We start from the raw sequence: 25,216 nt of genomic DNA, 5'->3' as shown, positions 1-25,216 counted from the left end.
TAAAGAGGTGAGACGATCGCACCCTGAACCTCCCCCCACATGCCAAACTTCTCCATGTGAGGTTTGTCGGGAGAATAGTGTAGCAGCAGAGTGAAAGAGGTTCTTTCTGAGGTGGGGAGGGGGCAGCAGTCAGCGTTACACCACCGCTGCACTGCGCCGTGGAAAAGGGCCTCCACCTGCTTCCTCACAGTGAGGTCAGGGAACAATAAGAAGCCTGTCTGCCACCTTCTGGGGACGGCCAGCTCAGGCAGGAAAATGATCCTGAGCACAAAATCAACACTTTATCAGTATGAGAGCGTTCTTTTAGAGAGGGTTAATTTAGAAGCAAAATTATTACATTATTAAATGATTACTTATTGCATTGATTTGGAAGATAGAATAAACCCTTATAAAGTTTAAATATAGTGGAGGAAAAAATAAAGATATTAATATGACATTTTGCCCCTAAATGTTTTGAGTATAAACATTTTTTAAATCCGAAAACCCATTGGTATCTCAGGTTTCTGTTATTGTAGGCAAGGCTTGGGTATGTTGTTTATTAAGGTAAGGGTTAAAGTGTCAGCAGATCAAAAAAACTGGAAAATAGATTAATTAAAATCAAATGGATGTCTTCATTAATTGCTCTGTTTATCCTGCAGGTAATCCTTAGTTTAGTGCCAGATTTAAAATTTGTCATACACGTTCCTTTGAGTATTACTCATCAAATGTCAATTAAGTTCAATGCAGCAGTACAAAGTGTTATGAAATCATATTACATAGTAAAAGAAATAGCTGGATGTATCACCATCCTTATTCATCCACACCCCTTTATGATGAAAAGGTATTTCTTTTATAACCTTTAGATGTAGAAACAAGTAACACTTCAACCTCATATCTTGCCTTAATCGCAATGACATTTACCATTTAAGTATATCAGTAATACTGCAGATATATATTTTTAAAGGTGCTGATAAGAAATTGTAGCATTGCTCTTTTAAAAAAATGATATAATATAAGCAACCTTAGGCAGTGGTGTAATGTATGGAAGTACATTAGGGGACCTATCATGCAAAATGCACTTTTGTACGTCTTTTATACATGAATATGTGTCCCCGGTGTTCCAGGGAACTCACCAAGTGTCAGAAAACACAACCCTCTCTATTTTCCTCCATACCCAAATCTCTAAAAAAGGGGCTGCAACGGATCTGATAAAAACTGATCCAGATTTGAACACTGTCCTGACGTCAGGACAGTGGCGCTACGGCTATTGGGCCAACTCCACCAATCAGGAGGAGACAGCCACGGCCATTGCCGTTCGAAAGCCTGGAGACGCTGTAGTACATATGCCAGGTCAGTAGATGGTGCTGTTCTCACTGAATCTGCCCTTGCAAATCCAGAGCTAAAAAATGTCAAATTGAGCAAAATGAGGCATGGCTAAAATGCATGATCTGTTTGGTATTTTGAAAAAAAAAAAAGTATAAATATGCCTTATATAGGTATGGTCCTACACTATATTATTCAAATATAGCATGATAGGTCCACTTTAAGTATTGCACTTAAGTTTGATTTTGGGGTAGAATTCCCATTTAATTCTACTTTATGCTTCTACTTAAGAGGCTCAGTTTAACACATTAATACATACTTTTTGTAAAGAGTGAACCTTTGTTAAGTTTGTCATTTTGGATTGAATAAAAAATGACCTCCACTTCAACAGAAAGGTGAAAAAAAGACACTCCACATATCATGGCATTTACAAACTTTGGCAAGCGCTTCTTTATTTACATCCAGGCTGTCTTGCAATGTCACAGCTGCTTTTTCCCTTTTTTCTTCTTCTTTTTTGTTGTGTAGAATCACCAGTTCACAGATATACAGTGTAATGTATACTACTCCCTCCCTGTTGGTGACGCTCTGACAACAGTGTAAACAGAGAGAGAGCGGTTCCCACTCTCACAAACACATGCAGGGAGTGGGACATGTCAACAGTATGTCAGGGTTTAGTAACAGTAACAGTGTCAGGATACTCTGACACTGAGCCGCTCGAAGCAGAGGTCACCCCGGAGCTTCTAGTTTCCTCCACAAGAGGGTGCAAGTGAATCAGTGACTGTATGACAACCATGTGAATGCCCTGGCCATACAAAGACAAATCACCCCTGGTCAGGACTAGCATACTACAAATGACTACTGTTTCTCTTCTAATGAGTGCAGTTAATATAACTTAGTCCTAGTAACAAAAACATAGCTCAGAAAATCACACCTACAGTTAGTTGCTGGTAGGGCATATCATTTTTGGCAAAAAAGTTTCCAGAAGGCATTTCAACTGAAGTGTTTTTTCACACAGACTGCCAGCTTTTTTTTTTTTTTTTTTATATGTACATATCTCATCAGATGTGTTAATTAAAGTCCATGTAGCATGCATAGGTCGTCGTTCGATCACTTTTTGTGTACGCTGGGATTATAAAGAGGGTCTCACCCATGACGAGAAAAGTCCCGGTAAAAGAGACACAGCACAGTGCAAAGGAACCCAGAAAAGGTTCCAGCTAGAAACTGACTGCTGAGAGAGAGGAACAAAATCCTCCATCTGACATTACAACATATACATACAAGTCAAGTGTCGTTAAAAAAAGTGTAAAAGGAGATCGGTGCAGATTACATCGTGTTACAGCTACTGAGATTGAGGGAGGTCTTTCTTTGTTGCAGCTCCCACGATATACCCAAAAATAAATCCCCCCCAACCCAAGATAGTACACAGAGGAACACTAACATTCCTGCCCTACTAATTCAAATCGCATGGATCTCCCATAATGCACCACTCAGCTCCCCCCCCCCCCCATCCTCCCCAAATCCAAAAACAAACACACAAATAGTCTGCGGTATACTGTACAGTTGGACCTCTTAAGGGGGAAACACATATTTACATTCACATCTCTAAAAAAGTGTTTTTCTTCTTCATGTAACATAAAAAAAGTGTAGAAATGGACAAAATCCTCCAGACCTGGGTTTAAGTGTTCATTACAATAACAGTTTCAGGGTTTGTTTACAAAGACCTGAGGCCTAATTGGCTAGAAAATCTAAACATTTGGGAATAAATCCTCTCTGGAACTACCCAGATTGTTCAGATTTTTATGACCACCTTACATGGAAATGTTTTGCAATTTCTGTTACACCCAGGTGAGGATCGTTGCCCACTTCTGTTTCAGTGATCATGTTCTCTTCTTCTCGTTGCAACCTTTGGTAATACCTTTACATTTACTGGCAAAATACACAAGGAAGAGGCAGTGAGCGACTCTGACAAAACAAATCAAGTCCCAACATGTATAGGCATATTTGTCGTTAGCTATGATTAGGGAAGAAAAAACTCTTATTATTATGATCAATACTCCTTCATTAAAACACTATTCTCGCTGTGGTAATACTTCAGCTCTTATCTAATACTGTTGTAAGAATGACTGGCAAATAAAACTTAAAGGTGGGGTAGGTAATTCACTTCAGAAACACTTTTTGTTATATTCCATGGAATGCTCTTAACATCCCGATAGCAATGAATACATTAAATGCTTTGACAATAAATACATAAAAAAAATTCATCTGTGGAAGCCGTAATACTGTAAAAAGCACGCCCGGCTAAAATAACTGGATGGCCTACCTGCCTGTCAGCCTTCCATCTGCGCACAAACTTATCTCGTGCCCTCATTGGTCATGTGCGCGTTCGTGTGTGTTGGAGGAGGGGCTCTGTAAGGAAGTCTGAAGGAAGGTGCAGATTGTTTCCGGCTGCGTACTTTCAAATTCTAGCGCACTCGAGCTGGTTTCTCCATTCCTACCTACCCTACCTTTAAATGAGACACATTTCCATTTGATTCACTCCAACCTGAAAGTGAATTCAATCTCAGGTTTCTAGATAGAATTGATTCCCCATGTGTCACACTTGTATTCTCCACTTTGCTGGTGTCATAAATCAATCTTTCAGAAACAAAAACACACACTTAGAATCAAACAATAAATCAGTTACAGGAAACATTGGGGAACATAAAATATGAGGACTCATCAAGAGCGAAGAGTCACATCGTGTTTGTTTTGAGATCCAAAAACATGGCGGTGTGTTTGCAGCCGGTCAGAGTTTTTCTTGACGTGTGTGTGACGTATTTAAAGAAGCGGAGAGTAGGGGGCTTTTGTTTTGGATGCTTGTGGTCTGAGGGGCTTGACCTTCGCGGGCGCAGCTGAACACATGCGGTAAATGATGATGCCTTCACAGTGCTGCACAAAACGGGACAAATATGTGCATCAGGGCTTCCATCGCGTCCGCCGTGAGAAAAACTCTCATTTCACTTCATTTTTAAACTTTGGGAAACCTCAGAAATTGCATTTTCTTTTATGACCGTTTATGAAGTTTCACCAAACTACAGCGATGGCCTCCAAACACACAGGAAATCAGTGGGGGAGATTCAGGAGGGCATTGGTTTAGGTGTTGCGGACAGCTAAGGCCGTTTCCAGCTCCTGTCTCCTCTGCTGGATCTATTCAGAAAAAAAGGAAATATGTCAGTAAACATCTAGAGGCGGATCTGGAGTTGTTGTGAAGTGAGAGAAGACGACAGTTCCTCACCTTGCAGTAGAAATAGCGGCTGACAGCCTCCTGGGACCAGGGCTCGTGGTAAAACTCCGCCCTCCTCTCCTCCTCAGGGTTCCCCACCACGTCTGTCATTAACTACAGACAAGAGAGGAATCATTAATGATAAGACTACATAATAACCATGTTTAATATTAAATGTGATGTGAGGAATGATAAGAAGTATTTGGATTTTTCATTTAAGTAAAGAGAGCAATATAGTATATATGTTTCAGTTTGTTTTGTACCAATACACCCAAAGCAAATGTCTTTTGAGTGAAAACCTACTTAGCAATAAACCAATGTAGTTCTGTTCTGATTCTGCCACAGTGTAAAATGACTCCACGTCAGTTGAACTATGGTATTTAAAATGTTATTCAAGTAAAAGTAAAATTCCTTACTAGATAGAATCTCACTGTGAGATTATATGATTACAGATGGATTTTATGTTGTAGCTGGAAAAAATAAGTCATTTTAAAATGTTTTAACATAGAGTTTAATCAATTAACTTATCAGATTTCATAACATTAGAAAATGTGTTGTATGCCAAAACTTGTTATTCAAAGTGACCAGTAACTACATCTCCTTAGGAAAGGAGACACACATGAGTGCCTGTGTGTGTGTGCGTGTGCGTGTGTGTGTGTGTGTGTGTGTGTGCGTGTTTGAATATCTAACCTTAAGGTCCCGGCTCTGGGATTTGAGCCAGTCCTGGATGTAGCCCTTGGGGTCTCTGGAGAAACTGAGCATGAAGTCCCTCTGGATCTTCAGCTGGTTGATGGACTCGATGGTCTCATGGATCTGAAAGGGGAACAGTTACAAATGTCATTTTCCTGATTTAAAATAGATCCAAAATGTCATAAAATAAATGAAGATTTTGTATCCACTCTCAGAAAAAAAAGTCTTTAAACATTTACAAACAGGAAATACACATTCCTCAGGAAATGTAGCCTTTATCTTTATAAAATATGGTGATCTTTTCAAAAGTGTATGTGATAAAAGAAAGGATAACATATAAATGGGTATATCTCTGCCATCATGCTAATATTGAATGCCAACAAACTGGCACAAACTTTCAAAAAGCTGATGCAAAAGAGTTAAAAAAGAAAGTACAAAATGAAAATGTGTCCATATATTTATTACAAAAAGATATATCAGTTATTTGTATGTCAATTGTACAACAGAAGAATGTATTTCTGACTTTTCTTTTGGCCTTCAAGCTCAAACACAGCATCAAATGTCAGTTTAAAAGTTTAAATCTGTCTGTGAAACATAAATCTTGGCCCCACATAATGGTGTGGGATTGATCACAAGTAACTACCTGTAACGCTTCTGTTCAAAATATATGCAATAAATCTGGTTGTTCCCATGTGGCTGCTCAGTTAGCTCCTGAGTTAGATCGACACATCGAAGCTGAATCGCTCCTCAGTGTGTGTTCTGTGAGGCTCACCTTGTTGTCCAGGGTGGCGATCTCCTGCTGGTTGGCGGTGGAGAGCAGGAAGCTGCTCATCTGCCCCTTCAGGGGGTCTTCCACCTCCACGTCAATGTCGTAGCAGGCCGTCTTCTTCTGGTCGTTAGGATCCACGCTGACAGGGAACAAACGGTCATCATCAGAACTATGTCAAAAATGCTTAAAGACACATTTTGGTTACTTCCCATTCATTGTTTTTGACTGCCTATCTTTTCCATGAAGCATGCATAATACAGTTTAACCTCAATACAACTTTTAGGATTCTACCTGATCACATGGTTGATGACGATGGGGTCGGGGGGCAAGAGGAGGTTGGTGAGGCGTTGAGGGATCTCAGAGAACTTCAGCCGAGGGCAGTCGAAGATCTGGAGAGGAGGGTACAATATAATTGTTGGTAAGTAGTTTCCTTTAGGTGTTAAAATGTATTTAAAAAAAATGTAGGAAGAGTGAGCACACTGATTTTCTTTGACTGGAATTGTAGAAAACATCATAAGGTTGAGTGTGTATGATGTATATTTTAGAAATTACAAGTAGCAGTCAGTATTGCAAGGTAGATATATTTCATAGTACTCGTGTTTTTCTAGTTATTTTCAGCAGCATATTTTTTGTAAGATAACATAATATAAGAGGTACTTTATTGATCCCAAATTGGGATTTTCTTTTGCGTTGCAGCAGCATAAAAACAAAACACTATTGAAGGGCTTTAGACACAATATAAAGCAGGATATTATTTACATTAAGAGTGTAGGGAATGGAATATTAAACAACTGTATGATTTATTCCACATAGAGTCCCATACCTGTTGGAAGTACTTGTCACAGTTGATGTACTCCTTGTCATGAGAGTCCTGCAGCTTGTTGGTCTTGACGTATTGCCAGAGCGCCTGGATGATGCAGGAGCGGGTCTGAGTGTGGATGCCCAGCAGGCGCGCCAGGCGAGGGTCCAGCTTAAACTGGGGGGGCTGCGGGGACAATAGGACCGCATTAAAACACTTTTGAGGCCTGAAAGATGTCATGGATTGTTGTCAGAGTTGTGAGGGGGGTGGCGCCCTCACCTGGTAGTCCAGCATCAGCAGCAGGGTGCAGCGCACGCTCACGTCCCCCGGCCTCTTCACCTGGAAGCCGTCCGTCTCCTGCGTGGTGCCCGTGCGGTGCCACTGTAAAAGCGAGCCACCATACAATGACTACACACCCCAAACTGAGGTGGTTTATTCAGACTGAATGGAAATGTTGTTTTGTTTCACACTTATTGAAACAGAATTAATTACTGCTTTAGAGGCAACAATCATTTAAATCATGTTTTTTCTGCAACAAACACTTTAAAATCAACTAAACTACAAATTACAAGAATATTAAAATATACACTGTCCCATATTCTAAAAAGTGATTTAAATAAAGTGAGAGCACAGATTCTGAAGACCCTGAATCACTGGTGTGAATCAGTCAGTCAGAGCAGGCTTTTTCAGGAGGGGGGGGGGGCTTAAAGACACAGGCGTTATAATGGATGAATACAGGTATATTCTGGCAGACGGTGTTAGCAAAATAATGTGTTTTTGGAACATTAAATCATTAAAAAATGTTCTTATAATAGAATAATTAACATGAAAATAAGCATAATATGTCTATTTTAACAGTTACATATCACCCATCATTCTTAAAGGTCACCTATTATGCATATTGTCATGTATTTTATACATAAGTCACATATTATGTGTGTCTCCACTGTGTAAAGAGATTCGGAAAGTTTCAGGAATAAAGATTGAGGGCAGATCATTTGCATTTAAAACTTTCGTGTATATCTGGGACCTATAGTATATTGTTGAAAAAGAGTATAATAGGGGACCTTTAAAATAAACATACTGCACACTGTATATAGTGTATGTATGCAGGCCAATTTTGTGTATTACCACTCACTTTTTGTATTTAAAGATTATATTATTCATGAATTGTAACTAATTAACTGCAAGAACGTATTATAATTCCTTAGCTGTACTTTGTGTTAGTGCTAACTATCAAATAACAGCATGCTAAAAAATAAAGTATATCTTCTTCTTCCATCTTAACGAAATGGGTAACATGGTAAACATTACATCTTCTAAACATAAGCATTTTAGCACGTTAATCCCTGAGCTTTAACTTTGATTACTGGTTCATATTTAATGTTATAGAGAAATACTTGAAAATGTTCAGTGGCTTTTAGGAAGCTGCAGACTGTTCGCGGCAGAGGATATGACATAATTAACAGATACAAATAAGTCACCTGTTTTTAGCTGCCTTGATCTTGACCTGGAGTGCAAAGCATGTGGTTTGGTCAAAGGTTACATTTTTTAAACTAGCCATGCAGAGAGTGCTGAGAAACCAAGATGGCAATAGGGTAACCATGGGGATGTGTACTAATGATATCACACACTGTCCTGCAGACTAACACCAGAAAGACTTAACATTAGCCCGGCAAAGATTCTGTGCTGATTATGCATATCAGAACCTCCTCTCTATTTAACCACAGTTGAAATACTTTTATCTTACCAGCTGAAAAGAAAAGCACTTTAAGCACCATCTTTATGACAAGTAACTTGGCATGCAATACAGAATAATTCTGTCTTTCAACGAACGGCTGAATTAGAGCAGATCAGATACTGATTGTACCTCAAGGTAGAGAGAAATATTTGTTTTATTGAAAATCATTCAAAGCGTTTCCATCTGAGTGCCATGCCAAAATACCTACTAAAAAGGAGGACCTTGGGAAGTCGTAATTTTTTCACTTTGGCGCTCTTAAAGTGTGTTTTTTAAAGTCTCATTCTGTGGAGATACAAAGTGTAGGGCAGCTAATGATGTTTTTTTAATAACCAAGCACTTCTCAGGCTCTCACAGCTGTGTCTTAAAACAACCTTGCATTTATAAAAACATCAAGTTATTAATGAGGGAAGAGGGCAGTCGCTCGCTCAGTCTGTTTTATTTTGTATTCATCCGAAGGGGACGTAAAAAATAAGCAGCAGGTTAGAAGGGTGACAAGACTTCACAAAATAACATATTCAGTAGAAAATCTCTCCCCTGCACGATGAAGAGGCCGTCACTGACCCTGACTGCATGAATATACAGCCATATTCACTGATTAGTGCCGCATACAAAAGCTGTTTTGCTAATAGATGTGATCTCAAATGAAAAGCAATGACCCACTCAGAGAAAAACAACATTTTAAAGAGACAGCGTCAAATAAAACAGCTGCTTTGAAAAGGTCGAATCAGGCAACATAATTAAAAACACCTGAGTGGGTGGACAACAGGTGTGTTAACGAGCTGAACCCTTGTTAAGGATATCAGCTTCACCTGTGATTACACAATGAAGCTCATTAATAATATGTTTGATTGGGATGGTTTCATTTTCTACAACAGCCTGTCGCAGCGTCCTTCCTTTGTTTTCTATCAGACGCCTTAAACAGACATCTCTACGCAGACGTCACAAACTTTTCACAGAAAGAAAACAGGCCTTTACAATAGTCGATATATATATATATATAATATACTGTGCTGAATCTGAAATCTGTTACTCAGAAAAAACTTGCAGAATTGACTGTATTCACTTTTTTAAATTTGCTGCTTACAGTGCATTCATAACTAGAAATGGCTTTTCTTTTGAAGAAAGTGTGGTTTAATTGCAGGAAATTAAATTGCTTGTTGAAAATAGGACTTTAAACTGAAAGGCTGGCTTTGAAAGATTCATTTAATATATGAAAGGTATGGAACATTTTTGAGGTTTGAATAGAGTTTGTATTGAAAGTGCATAAACTATGAATGAGTAGGTAATAATTAAAAAATGTATGAGATTTTTTCAATCCTAACATTGCGTCCATTCATCTAAATGCATAACTTTTCCTGGAAAGCGTGGACTATTTCTGAAAGAATGAAAATAATAATGATAAATGTATCAACAATATTGTTAGGTGACAAAAAAATGTATTCTCTCTCCTGGAGAAACAACACCATGTCACTCGCCAAGAAAGCCCAGCAGCTACTTCATCCGCAAACTGAAGAGAGCAGGAGCCCCCCCACCCATCATGGACACACCTTCTACCGAGGCGCCATAGAGAGCATCCTCAGCAGCTGCCTCACGGTGTGGTTCTGAAGCTGCACCGCATCCAACTGTACCACCCTGCAGCGCATGGTGAACACTGCTGAGAGGATCATTGGTGCCTCCCTCCTGGACCTTTACAACACCCGCCTCACCCGCAGAGCACTCAGCATTGTGGGTGACCCCCTCCCATCCCTCCAAAGAAATGTCGTTGTACTTTGTATAACGACAATAAATATATATTCTTCTATTCTATCTTCTATCCTCACCCTCCTGCCTTCAGGGTCCCCCAGCCTCAGGTGGAGCTCCAACAGACTCAAAAACAGCATTTCTTTTTCACCAGGCTGACATTTTGTGTATGTTTGTGCATATACATATATGTATATATTTTTAGAATATATTTGTAATCTTTGGGACAGTGCAAAACTGAATTTTTGTAACACTCGATCAGAGATATTGATCGAATGTTGACTTTGACTTCCTCTGTTGACAGAGTGTTTGAACTAACCTCAACCAGGTGATTGTCAGGACCGTACAGGTCTTTGTCCAGCTCGATCACCAGGCTCTTAAAAAATGAGGAGAACTTCTTTTTCTGCTTCCCCGGCTGCGAAACAGATAGGGAAATGTGTTAGTATCTAAAGTCAGACACACAAATGCAAAAAGCACACATTGGTCTTTGCTCACAGAGACATTACTCATCATAAACACATAAGAGGTCGAGAGAGATCAAAAGGAAAGTAAGATACTAGACATTCTCAAGGTCTACTTCCTCAGAGCTTCACCAGAAATATTTGTGGTTTGTGAAACCTAAATGCTTCCTACCGCTGTGAGATGACGGCCTTGCCCCGGACTGCTAAGAACATCAGAGCTTTTTGAAGAGAAGCTTACGGCTCAACACAGCCTCTCTTAATACTCACAACACAAGTCATTCAGTTTGATATTCTGAGCCAGCAGACACTTTTCTGTTTGTTTGAGCACATCATCATAACCACAGCAGCACACTTTAATAGGAAGATTATGATTTTAAGCAGCTATTTAACGACATAATAGTAAACCCTACATCACCTTTACGTTGGATATGTGATAAAAAGCTAAGGCATAAGACACCAATTTCAACGTGCACTGTATATTTTAAATGCACAACACGTACGTCATCCAGCAACTTCCCCTCTACTCTCAGTTCCCATGATGCAATGCTGCCGTCTGAGTCATCAGCGTCTGGTCTTGCAGGGTTGAAGGTGTTGGATATGTAAAGCCTCAGTTTACGCTTCTGCTGCTGACACAAGGGCACATAGAAACACCACAAATCAAACGGACATTCCACAAAATCTTTAATAAAAATGCTTTAGGTATATAAACAGATTATAAAGAAAGATTAGTGATTGAATATTATAAGTTTTTAGCCTAGAAATGGTACTAAATTTGTGTTTTAAGATGAGAAAAACCCCAAAATTGGCCATTTATACCCTTTCAATATGGTTTGTAGAAGCAAATTTGATTCCAAAATTGGTGTTTTAGACGGGGCTTATTGGCTTCTGATGTTTTTTCCTTACCTTCATTGGTCTCTTCAGTGCTTCCTGGATGTCCACTCGTTTGCGCATTATGGTCTGGTCCAGTTTGCGCTCAAACGCCAGCAGATCCATGTAAGCCTGAGATTCTGGCACCAGCTCACGGATCTGCTCAGAGGAGAGACAATGTGACATTAAAACCTTTAATATATACTATGTGAATATCACTCAAGGCTCAAGCAGAATAGCTGTATACTCCGCTTTGGTGCTGCAGGGGGTCCAATGTCTTGTTTCAAGGACATTTAGCCCCATTACATATAGTATTATTTCAAGGAATGGTAATTTAAAGACAAGGGTAACAATCTTCTCATCCATCCTTAAAGACTTTTGCAATTTTCGCAAAATGTAAAACTATTCCTTTCAGTTTTATTTGAAGTATCTTGAACATTGGGAACATTTCACACTTCATACAGTGTCACAAAAATACTCCACAGGTGTGACTGTAAAAAAAAACCAAGACAAATTTTGAGAAAATGGAAATGTTATATATGCTTAATTTTATACCCATTTCTTCAAAATGCAGACATTCATCATACACCTGTGCCACAAAACAAGTTTGAGGAGTCTCAGTTTTAATACCTTGTTGTTACATAAAAACTAAATATGATTACTCAGATTTAAATGATTACATTAGATATGGAGTATAAGTTATTTTTCCCTCAAACCGCTGCCCAGCCCACCATTAATACGGTTTCCACAGCATCCTGGGGACAGTGGGGGGGATCAGAATGAGATGCAGAGTGTGCAGCCAAGCAGCCAGGACTCACACATTACCATACCGATGAAAGTCCTCGGAGCATCAAGGGCTGCTGCTCACTTACCAAACTGTGCACACACACACGGTCCTACAGTTTGCTCCCTCTCCTCCCTCCCTCTGCTTCTCTCTTTCATGTTTCCTTTTCTAAATGGCTGCCTTCATTGTTCCCTCTCATTCCTTCTCTATCTCCATCTCAATGCCTTTCACCGGGCTGAGGTGGCGAGCAGACTGAGGAGTGTGGCAGACATTCCCTGTCCCTGACTCATTATTGTGGAGTGGCGCCCCAGCCATGCCTACCGCTATCTCTCTGTCTGGGTTATGTTAGAGGATAAGACCCAAGCTAAGACAAATACAGTCTCCAGCCCACCGTAGTTTCAGTTTGAAAGCCGTGGTGAGGTTATTGTGTGGTACAGGGCCGCAAAACTGAAAGAACGGGATGTAAAAATCACCTGATAGACTCACCTGTGGCAAGGTGGCGATTCTCTTTCGGTTCTACTTAAGTGTCTGCCATATCCTGCTGATTTCTCCAATTTAACTCACTGAGCCGCCTTCAAAATAACATAATAAAACCCCTTATAAATAACCCTAAACCCCCTGATCGCGCCCTCATACTCTCTCCCCTCATTTCATAATAACACACAATCGTCTGGCCCTCTGCGCCTTCCAAGAACCCATGACATTAAAAAACAATCAGGATTTTTCTGTTGTGCACACCAACACCTAATAACACACACGCATTAAGTAAACATAACAACAAAGGTAAAAAAAACACATTGCAGCCTCACCCTTTGCGGAAGAATCTTGTCTGCCATTTTCCTTCTCTTAGCACTGGAGAGAGGGAGAGAAAGACAGAGAGAAAGAGGAAAAAGAGAGCATGTTACTATGGTGACTGATAGCGTAGCACCCAGGCCATCTGCTAAAATGCTGGGCCATATCCAGCACCCCAGCATCCCAGCTGTGTGTGTGTGTGTGTGTGTGTTTGCTTTCTGAAATGCAGCAGCCCACTTGGAGAACAAGAGCCTCTAACGGCCCAAAAAGTGCCTCATCAAAGACCTATTGCCTTGCATGTATACGCACGCACACGCACACGCGCACACACACACACACACACACACACACACACACACACACACACACACACACACACACACACACACACACACACACACACACACACACACACACACACACACACACACACACACACACCACACACACACACACACACACACACACACACACACACACACACACACACACACACACACACACACACACACACACACACACACACACACACACACACACACACACACACACACACACACACACACACACACACACACACACACACACACACACACACACCAAAACCTTGTTTTTATATACTTACCGAGGTAGAACTGAGGACAATAAGTCGCTGAAGTTGATTTCGCTGTCAGAACTATATTTCTTGGTGACACTGATTACAAAAGCAACACTACAGCGACTTTCTCTATTTAAAGTTTCTTAAATATTGAATCTGTGGACACCTTTCATATGTCATTTCATGCAAGTGTTCTGTTGTTGGTGCCTATAGGAGGGCATTTCCTATAAAACACCAGGATGGCCCTACACTGCAAAAAAAGCTCAAAAACAAAGTCTAAAATAACATATTTCTGGACAATTTAATAATATTTTTCTAATGAAAGATAATTAATCCTACTGCGCGGGGCATATCGTTGTTTTGTCTAAAGAAGATAAAGACTGCATGAGCAAATTGCTCTTTAATCGTGTCTAAGCATACAAACTTAAATTGAGCTACATTGAAGAACACTTTCATCATCTTTATTGTGAATTTGAAAAGTTTCACTGCTTTAATCAACCCTCAAACAGGGGGAAACAGCTTGTGGTCTCTTTCTGAAGGTAAGAAAATCCACCTTCCAGCAGCACTAGAGCTGACTAATTAACACTTATCTCCTTTGTTGAGACCATAGAATAATTGAAGTGTAAAAATGACACATAACTCAGTATAAAAATAAAACGTGTCATATTTTACACTTCCTTTTGTACAGATTTAACAAACAAAATACAAAGTGTTAATTAGGTAGATTCTGTTACTTCTAATAGAGCCAGGCTAGCTGCTTTCCACTATATCCAGTCTTTATGCTAGGCTAAGCTAAGCTAGGCCAAATTAAGCTAAGCTAGTGTGTCCATCTCTTCAACCTGCTCTCTGCAACAAAGTCAATAAATGTCTTTCCAAAAATGTCAAATAATTATATCAAGGGTAGATGGACTTTAGTAGTGGTCTGATTTCTAAAATAGTTCAAAAATAAATCAGCTTAGGCCTACCTGATTTATGGTTTGATACTGGGGTTGGGTAATATGTATAAAATATTCTGAATTGGTCATTCTATATTGGGATATCATATAAAAAAAGCGAATTTAAAATAGAATAACGAGAAAGAGAACAAAAACAAATTGAAACTCTGGTTTGGCCAAAAATAGAGCTATATAAATACAGTTTATTAATGTATCTATATGGTGTATATGGTAAAGGTATATCGTCATATCACCAAATCGCTAAACCCTAATTGGTTGTGGAACATTTCTTTAGATTACATTACTTTTTTTCTGTTTATAGATCTGGATTTTTTTTGCAGTGTAGGGAAATGTTCTATTACAGAACACTGCAACGGTCTGTTACATCAGCATGCCAAATACTGAAACAAGCCTGCTGCAGGGAGGATTGAAAGATCCAGGGGTGCATTGCATAGGAAAACAAAAACCTGCATCATTAAAAAGGGGGGTTGAGATTATATTCTACTTTATGTTTCTGTTCTGGCTGAAACAAACTGTTCCCATCATGCCATGCTCCAGTCCAAAGCATGCACCACTACATTTTAGGGGGTGTATATCTAGGCCTGGACGTATAGCCGGCCAACACACTTCATTCAAGGAGTGCTGGGCTCTGGTGAAATTCTAAATAGGCCAGAGTCATCAAACGTAAGAAAACGGACATGCAGCAGAATAAACTCCTACTTTGATCCGAGCGTGGGATCTGATTGGGGCTCTCTCATGTCCATCTGCCTCGCCGGCATCTCATTGGCTCCGGGGAATCCGACAGGCTTCCTAAATATGGTGGGGATTCGAAGGTTGTCCGATTAGAGTTGTGGCGAGACACACACTCACGTATGATGTCAGAGGTGGGGGAACACCTGGTGGTTGTGGCTGTTTTGTATGTGTTGGGTGTGTGTTAAGTTCAAGGGTGTGTTAGTAGGTGCACACTCTAAAACTCAGACAAGGGCAGGCACTGGGGGGGGGGCGTGTAACTGCGTCCATGCACGCAGAGGAGGAGCAGAGGAGGAGCAGAGGAGGAGCAGAGGAGGAGCTGGGGGGGGGGGTCCCGCTCATCTGAGGGACACGCTCATTCAACAAGGTTTCTCTGTGAACCAAAACAATCATGCTTCACACACACAGACAGACAACACACTGAAAACACTGTGAACTCGTGTCTCACAGGAAAACAGGCTGGGTGTGAGTTCAGCTCTATTGGATGTTGCATTGAGGAAATAATGTGCAGATGAAGACAACATGCATGCTATTCACAGCTTGTTGCTCATCACCGAAAACCAAAGCTCAAATCTTTTAAAGTATTTCCACTTTCTAGCCCCTCAAACCAACTGAAACTGAAACCCTAGGTAACCGCTAGTTCTGAACAGCAAGGAATGTTTTTAGGTCTGTTCAAGGACAAAGACTAGCAGCAAAAATCAAGGTTCATCAGCACTTCATAGATAATGTGCTGTAAAATAGTTGCATCAAGAAGAGACCAGGTACATTTTCACTTTGATTCTGTGAAAGCACACTGAAATCAACAGACTGGTGGATTCAGAGGCTCACAGATTTGAGCTGTTTGTAGCAATCGCTCAATTCAACTTACATTTTTTTGAAATAGTGGAACTGTTGTGAAAAAGCCCCACGTTTTCAACTAATTTAATGCATCTTGATTTTACCCTCACAAGATGTAAGTTAAGGGCACAGGAATCATTTCCCTACATGGCATCAGAATGAGTATGATGATATGAATCTGAAATGTTATGCCTAGGATCATGCTTTAATATTATTTCTCACTTTAAAGAAAGCACACCTGAGATAAATCCACACAGACAACTTTGCTTGAAGATCATGTCTAACAGTATTTCCTGCTACGAGACACAGGGAAAATACTCTACATTCATTTATGCTTTAACCTCATTGTGTTTTCTTTGATACAAAAGCTTTCCAAACCTGTCCCCTACATTTAAATTAGACTCATTTGCAACAGCAAATATGTTTTCTAGTAACGCAATGAGGAAGACACACTTGGTGTCAAAGTTGCAATCTGCCAAATTAGCAGTGTATGAACGTGATTAATAGGAAACGAGGTGAGGTATTAAGATTCTTTATGTTTTTAGCAGCATTGTGTAGGACAGCGTTTGTCTGCAGAGGGAGTGAGGCAGGGACCATAAGGTCTCAATGACACTGCAAACACAGGTGGCCCACCCTCAGCTGGCAGGAGCGGAGTGCAGGGGCATCAACTAAGTTTGCCAGAGGACACAAACTCTGTCACAAAGCCACAGAGAGACAGAGACACCTGGACGGGTCACCCTGGACCATCGATCAGACCCTTTCCGCAGTCAGCAGGGACGCTCCGGGGGTCGAAGCCCCGACGCAGGACAACATTTCCCCTGACCTGTTCGACAAGCCGGCTTAATTGTAAGTGGATCAATTGTGCTGCAGATACTGAGAGAATGAAACGGAGAGAGACAGAGGTCCACCGAGTGCGCATATCGATCTCTTTTCTAATGACCAAACATGCCACACTGGCCTCCTAACAGACATCCATCCGCTGTGTGTGCCTGGGATACTGATGTTCAGCTCCTTTGTCAAACAGCAGACAATAAGAGGAGAAGTACTAGAGCCTGAACGCCTGCAGACAACAGCATGGACACCACTCAGATAAGAGCATGGGGGCACACTGTACAACAAAGACCCAGGAAGAGTGAACAGAGGAGACGTTCAGTCACAGCAGAGGATGGGAGGGTGAGAAGTGGATGCACAGAGCGGTGAGCAAGCAGGAGATGCAATACAAAAAAGCAGTGGAAGAGTCAAAATAAAGGTTGAAATGAACGCTAGCAGAGACACACAAAGCTTAGGGGTTCACTTCGTGATTTTTGAAAGCACTTTCTATGAGATCACTGTAGAGAAATAGTTTGGTAAAGGTAAGCCCTGTCAAGCTGCTTGTTATGATAATCTTTATTACTTTTTCCTTATTAATCCAAAACTATTTAATGAATTTGTAAAAGAAATACAAAGTAAAATGCTCATGATAGCTTCCACTGGTTTTGTAAGTTCAACAGTTTTAAATCTAGAGACATTTTACCTGCTATAATCAAAACGTTAGCACTGTCATTGTTAGCATGTTAGCATGCTAACACTAGCATTTAGCATGTAGACTCTTTACGCACGGTTGACTCTCATCACTTTTATGATTGATGATTAATAATGACCAAAACTGTTAAATGATTTCCTAATAAATGTGTACGATTGGTATTTTATGTTTCACGACAATTATTTATCCAGTACCTACTCCAAGGAATATACATTTATCATACTTCCCAATACTTTAATAAACTTACCGGTGTAATCTGTTGAATGACAGTTTACTAAACGTTTTGGGCTAAAATTGACAAAATTACGAGTTTAGTCTGGAATTGTGTGCTCAGAAAATAACAAAAAACCACTAAGAATATGACAATCTGCTAAAAGATATTATGAATCGATGCCAAGCTCTTACTAATTGCCTGCCCATGATTCCATTTCCATGTTTGGTTTGCAGATCTATGCCAGACTATAAAGTGTAACCACAGCTTTTTCATGATGTCAACCACTCCACACAAAAGCAGATAAATAAGGAGTTCTATATGCAGGCCATGCAGTGTGAGGTAGGGGTTGGGGGGTGGGGCTGGATTCAGACTCACTTTCTGGCACGGCCCTGGACGGCCTGCTGCTGGACCTGCTGGGAGGGAGCAGGCCTCTTACGGCTGGGCTCCATCACGGGGTGGGCAGGCCGGGCCGCACCGCCGGGCTGCCTCCGTACGGGGGGCCGGGGGGGCCCATGGGAGCTCCCTGGTGGGGCATCCTCGCTCCAGACGGCATGCCAGGACGCTGGGGGGGAGAACGCAGGAGAAAAGACGGGTCATGATCAAGTAAAACAAACATTTTCCATTGTGAGTCATTATAATAACAAATTAGTTCGTCTAAAAATATAACAAAGGGAACATGAGATCAATGGCAGTTTTGTGCATTTCCTTGAAGTTTTTCAATCATCCTATCCGTCACATCAGCTTCTGATCCAGACCTCACACAATTTTCCTATTCAAAAATGAAATTCTGCTCTGCCTCTACCTTGTGTAACATTTGGTAACATTTCAGTAATCTAACAACCAACAAGTAAACATGAACAGAGACTAGGCAATCTGGTGACGTCATTTTACTCAAGTTTGAATCTTTTCCATCTGGCGCAGCAGACATGAAAGAAAGTGTAGTAAAGCTTCAAAAGACGTGCAATCTATTATGGGATTTGTTTGTGTTATAAAGGCAAAAATTAGAGGCCGACATAAAAATATGTAACCAAAACTTCAGACAACTTTTTAACCCTAAACGTGTCAGTGGAATCAATGTCAACGTTCAAAAACACTGAGAAAATCATTGTTGTTTTCTGTTGTCTACTTTTAGAAAAAGTGACGCTATGTCACGCACACACGTCTCCTAATTCCTAAACAATGCCAACAGTGTCAGAGCCCACAGTTTTACACACGCCTGGTGTTGACGCCTGGGAACAACTGGGGAACTCTCACCTGTGCTTGTCACTCCCATGGCAACAGCTGCCTCCCGCCTCAGTCTGAAACCAAATTGGGGATCGTGCGATATAAAGAAATCCTTTGACTCCTTTGAAGGAGAGCACAGACCACTGTGTGTGAAGAACTGTATGTCTTCTAATTAAATAAAATATATTATTTTAAATGTGTCAGAGGTGGACGAGATATTCAGATATTGTGATATATGTGAAAATATTCCAAAATCTACTTGAAAAATCATTTTCTAGCTCTCATCCTTCTGATATGTCACATTACTGAAGCTAAAGACGTTCCAACTGAAGCTTATATATGACTTAATAGTTCAGTTGATACAATAGATGGCCAAAAGAAATTGAGATTTGTATTTAAAAGCTTGTGGAAATGTAACATTTTGCCATAATGCACACAGAGGTAATGTCATGCAACTATTGAGTGTGACCACCACTCAAATAAGCAGAATATGGACATTTACTCTAATGTTGTTAACTGAAGGGAACCCAGGGGAAGGACTAAGGGTGGGGGGTGGTTCTGATTAGGGGGGCCAGTGTTTTTATTTTGCCCTGAGGTAGGATAATCCAGCCCTGTTATATGGTTTAAACTTTAACAATGTAACGTCTTTTATAAGACCATTGCAGGGTTTAAATGAAATCTTAAATATAAATTAAGTACAACTTTCAGATAAAATAATCCAAGTAACAAGTATTTTCCTATGAAGTATGGAGTAGTACAAATATGTGGTTGAATAAAATGGAGGAACTTTAGTACAAGTACCTCAAAACTGGATGTAATCCCACAGTTTAAGTAATGATACTCCACCACTGAAATGCATTTTGAGCACAGATGAATCCAAAGATATGACAGTGATTGATGGTTCCTTAGTTAATATCAAACTATAAATATTCTACAAAGGACCGACAACTTGCCAGTTACACCACGTAACAGTCTATTCTTTTTCTACCTCTTTATTATTCACAAACACATTTAAATCTTGCTGTTAACAGAGCCATAACTTAACAGACCTTGACGTTTAACCATCGCCTTGCAAGAAAATATGTCTTCTTTCAAATTGGCACAGAAACCGACTGCTACATTCTGTAACAAATGAGTAAATGCTCAGAGAAAAAGAGGCAGCTAAAGGAGATTACATTTCCCCAAATTTCACACTATTAGTCACCTGTACATTTATATTACTGGAAGTACAAACACGTCAGATTTGATCTTTAGACTCTCCACAAACATGTTAAATCAAACAAAGAAGATCAGAGATTTAATAAAACCATTCGAGAGGCTGGCGTATTATGTGCCTTTTGAAATGGTGACCAGGCAGAGATCCTGCGATAAGAAGCCCGAGCAGGCGGCGCTGTCACTCTGGCTGGGGGGAGGGGAGGTTGGGCGGGTCAAAGCAACTGAGAAGGGTCTCAGAATGGGGAGAGGATAAGACAACATATGGCCAGGGGCTCCTGCCTGAATGTTGTCAACCTTGTGGAGCTTTAACAGACTCTTTATCTTCCTACCTAAGCTGGGCAATAACAGGCTACACTTCCAGACTTCTGTTACAACTGCTGTCTGGAGAACGGGAGATACAGAAATCCATAGCTGGATCATGTGTAGTATGAATCCCCCCCCAGACACTCACAATGGGTTGTACTCTATAATCTGACCTGCTGAACTGACTCCAAATCTGGGCCCGGAGCTCTGCCAGCCAGCCAGCAATCGAAGCGGCCATGTGGAGGGATATCTGAGAAGTGTGTTGGCATCTCTGGAGGGATTTGAAGAGGCCAAACTTAACCCACACTACTAAACATGAGAGTCTGTGGGTTGCAACACGCATGGTCCCTTTTAAAAGCTTTGATTGGAATCAAATCTATTAAAAACTGAAGCGGAGGGTCCTTGAGCGGGACGTGACTCATATTTACAGATTAAATTATTATTTGAATTTATCATCAATTAAGTGTCAGAAAAAAACCGAAACAAATCCAAGTTATATGTTGTTTAAAAGTGATATCATTATAAAAAGGTCAGTTTAGCTAACATCCTTATAAATTCGGACAACATTTTTTATAACCATGCGAGTGCTGCTTCAATATCAGTGTTTTGTGACTTTCAGAGGAATGTGTGGTGAAATTTGAACATCATATTTTTTGTAATATCCGCCTCCCCCCAATTACAATAGAGGTAAATGGAAGTGAGATTACTCAGATTCAACAGTGACCTCTCTTTAAAATAGAAAAACGTGTCCCTGTTAGTTTTGATCCAAAGAACAAATTCTGGACAGTTTTGATCCAAAGAACAAATTCTGGACAGTTTTTATGAAAGGTATTTCTTTGGTAAAAATCATTTCAATGATCATGGCAAGGTCTATGGATTAACCAGAGTAACATGGACATTGGTCAAAGGACCACAGAAACATATCTTTCACCTTCTTTGTATTGATTTGAAGGCGAAAAAACTTAACCTTTTAGGAAAATAAAACTTTCCTCATGGGCAAATCTCCAAACTTTGAACATTGGACAAAATCCTTAAATCGTCGAATCCGGTTATATTGATCCAGAGTTTAAAGGGGCATTTCGTGTTCAAAGGTCTCACAGTAACACACTCAATATTTGCAGATGACAACGCAACAGTGTGTCATATTATGTTTCGGCTTATCGGGGTTTCCCACGCAGAATGCTGCAAGGCCCTCGCTGACCTCCACACACACACACACACGCCAGAGAAGTAACACAGCAGGGGGGGGAGGTGAGGCAGATAATGAGAGAGAAAGAGGAAGAGACCGACCTCAGCCCACCCATCAGACCTAGAAGCAGAACTCGGCCCAAACACACTCCCCCACAACACACACTGCTGCTGGGAGGCAGGAACACTACGACCTTCAGTAACCACAACAATGTGTGTGTGTGTATTTAGATATATTGCTACATGTGGATGCACGTGTATAAAAACTTCATGAAGGGGGGAAAGAAAACGTCATAGATCGCCCACAAGCTCACAAACTGCGACGATTCATCCCCGTGTCCCATAGTATAAATATTTCTACATTCTACAGTATACACAAAAAAAAGGAACCTGCCGCAACTATTATAACAGGACTTTTTTTCCATCTTTAAACGTGGAGGGGATGGAGGGGAGAGGCAGTGGAGGGAAATATTTGGCTTGGAGCAGCCAGAACCTCATCAAGGTTAATTGGTCTGTGGAGAGGACACACTCATCTGGATCATCAATCACCTGCTCCATTGTTTCCCTAAGTCTGTGTCTGCGCAGCCCAAAGCCCCCGTAATGACCGATCCTGTCAAACAGACAATACCTCATCTTGTTCAACTGTATAAATCTACCTGGTGTCAGTGCGCCCAACATCAGCGCTGATTAAAACGCAGGAAATCAGACCTGAGCCGATGCTTGTTCTGTGATTTTAAGACATAAAAAAAGGGTTTGACAAATGAAGTCTTTCTGACCTTCTCTGTGTACTTGAGGATTAAGAAGTGATGCCAAGTTTCAGGAACTGTGCAAATTCAGGTCATCGGAAAGTGAAAACCACATCCAAACAATAAGACAACATTTATGATAAGTGAGGTCGTGTCTGATTACTTTCTAGATGAATTGTTAGGTCTATAAAGTATAAGGAAATAGTGAGATATTCCTTTTACACAGGTTGCTTGTTAACCTGATCCAACAACAGCCATATATTCACTCTTGAAAAGCCACAACGGCAGAGTATTTTTACATTTTTGTTTGAAATAATGACTGAAATAACTAGAAAAAACAACGATAGACCTCTGGGAGGGTCATGAGATGATTTGGTGATACCAGTTGATTTTTTGGGGTGGAATATAATATAAAATAAATTCTGCTGCACAATCGTATGATACTTCTTTTGGACTTTTGGTCTCTAGACTGTGTGAGTCAAGCATCATAATATTATTGTCTGCACCTCAGCAACATCTATTTAGATCCCTGATTCCAGTCTGGTTGTTCCCCATCCCTCCATTCCCCTATTGCCTGCTATCTCTTTACTTTCAGTTCGCTACTACAGAGAGCATAAAATGCCCCAAAATATACAAGTATTAAACGAAAATGAATGAAAATGTAGTGTTCAATTTCGCAAATAAATACTATAAAGCCTTTGTGACGTTCTCCATGTACAAGAGGAGAGGAAATGAGTCCAGGTTTCAGGATCTGCACAAAAGGTGAAATTAATTTGAACCAAAACGAGGAGAAATTATAACGTTCCTCAGGAAATTGAGATTTATGAAGAATTTATATTTTCCTAGGTCAGGGTTAGATTAATCAAACTATTCCCCAGATGTCAAAATAAACATAATTTGATTTTGGATTTCAAGCTGGACAAAACATTTGAAAATGTCACCTTGAGCTTTAAGAAGTCGCAGTGGGTATTAATTCTAAAACAAATTGAGTGAATGATTAAGCAAAGAAAATGAAATGAATGGACAAAAAGATTGGTTATTGCCATAAATCCCCAGTTTATTTACCCGCTTGAGTCAATGTCAAAGCCACATCTGCTAGAACTTTCAAGTGTCACTGACTTCCCATCACCCTCAATCCTCCCATTCATCCAGCTCATTACCAAAACACACTGCTACTGTCATCCATGATGTGTTATTAAAGTGTGGTAACAGTTGCCTAACCTCTGAGCATGAGCAACACTTGACTTGACATTTCACGCTGGCTTCACATGAATGGGTTGATTGTTCTGCATGATTTCCAGGATTGGCCGCATGCCTCGTCTCCGTCTACGCTACTACGTCCGTTTGTCTCGTGACCTTACAGGTTCAAATCCTTCCACCAACCAACACCACGCTGCCTGGAAGGCTACTCTTGACTGTTGTTGTGAGTGGACTCGTCATCCCCCCCCCCCCCCCCCCCCCCCCCCCCTTGTCTGTGACTCTCAGGGAAGCAGTGTGCTCCTGTGTTAGCCAAAGGGGGAGCTGGCTGCTTTCTGCTGCTGCTAAGCTTCTATTCCTTCAATTTTTCTCTGTGTGTTAGAATTCCTCAGCTTCCCATCCTTCTCAGCTCCATCCATCCATGCTGCTCCACTTCTTATTCTCTCAAGCTATCTCCTAACAGGCTGGGATCCAGGGGGGTGGGGGCTGGAAATAACCTTCACATGGCCAGCTTTACCCAGCTATCTCTCACACACAGACCGCTGCTGCTGCTGCTGCTGCGCCGACCCATGCACACAGACACACAGACACACAGACACACATGCCAGCTCTCTTCAAGGGAATGATGGACAGCGCCACTCACCACTCCATGGACCAGGAACTCAAACAGTTTGCTCTTGGTGGCTTTCCTGGCTCCCCCCGCCGTGTCCTCCGTAGCCATTTGCTCAGTCCCCTCCGTTCACCCTGCGATGTCTCCCCTCTCCTTCTTTTGTCTTTCCCTCTCCCTTCACCACCAAGCCTCCTGTTCCCCTCCCCTGCTCCACTTTCCTTCTCTTTGTGCTCTCCTTTACAGCACTGCCTGTCCCTGACTCTCCTTCTCTCTCCCTCTCTCTCTCTCTGTTCCCTCCCTCTGACTCTATTTTGAATGTGCAGCAGCCCTGCCGAGTCTCTCACTGTGTCTCGCTCACTTTTTAGTTGAGCTGCCTTTCAGGAGCCCGGCACGTCGCTTTGAGGTGGAAGGGGGGGTGGTCGGGGGGGAGAGGCTGTACGGGGGTCTGGCAGGGGGGTTTCAGCCAGCCCACCCTGCCGCTCCCCCGCACAGCTGTTGCATTCCATTGGTAGATAAGGGCATGCTGCGCGGAGAGGCTGCCGTTTGGTCTAAACGGGGGCTAGGGAGGTTAGAATCAGTTTCTCTGCTGTAGCTCCCCCCCCCCCAACACACACCCCCAGGGTGACCAACACAGAGGCCACGGTCAGCACACACAGACCTCCGAGTCCTG

General features: G+C 41.2%; 1 protein-coding gene across 1 annotated transcript; it reads right to left on the bottom strand.

Annotated features, from left to right (window-relative positions):
* Positions 1-1,723: 1,723 nt before the first annotated feature.
* On the bottom strand, positions 1,724-24,920 carry smarcd3b (SWI/SNF related, matrix associated, actin dependent regulator of chromatin, subfamily d, member 3b). The gene is given in 15 exon segments (XM_034149460.1): positions 1,724-4,488; positions 4,577-4,678; positions 5,255-5,377; positions 6,027-6,162; positions 6,315-6,412; positions 6,847-7,008; positions 7,102-7,203; positions 10,623-10,718; positions 11,265-11,387; positions 11,668-11,790; positions 13,225-13,267; positions 15,461-15,550; positions 18,439-18,520; positions 18,523-18,625; positions 24,580-24,920. Coding segments are annotated over 15 exon segments (1,515 nt in total). The 5' UTR covers positions 24,658-24,920; the 3' UTR covers positions 1,724-4,434.
* Positions 24,921-25,216: the final 296 nt, after the last annotated feature.

Source organism: Trematomus bernacchii, unplaced genomic scaffold (genome assembly GCF_902827165.1).
Source record: "Trematomus bernacchii unplaced genomic scaffold, fTreBer1.1, whole genome shotgun sequence".
In the NCBI taxonomy this organism is placed as follows: domain Eukaryota; kingdom Metazoa; phylum Chordata; class Actinopteri; order Perciformes; family Nototheniidae; genus Trematomus; species Trematomus bernacchii.
Note: the sequence above shows the minus strand (reverse complement) of the source record. Positions and strands in the feature narration are given on the sequence as shown.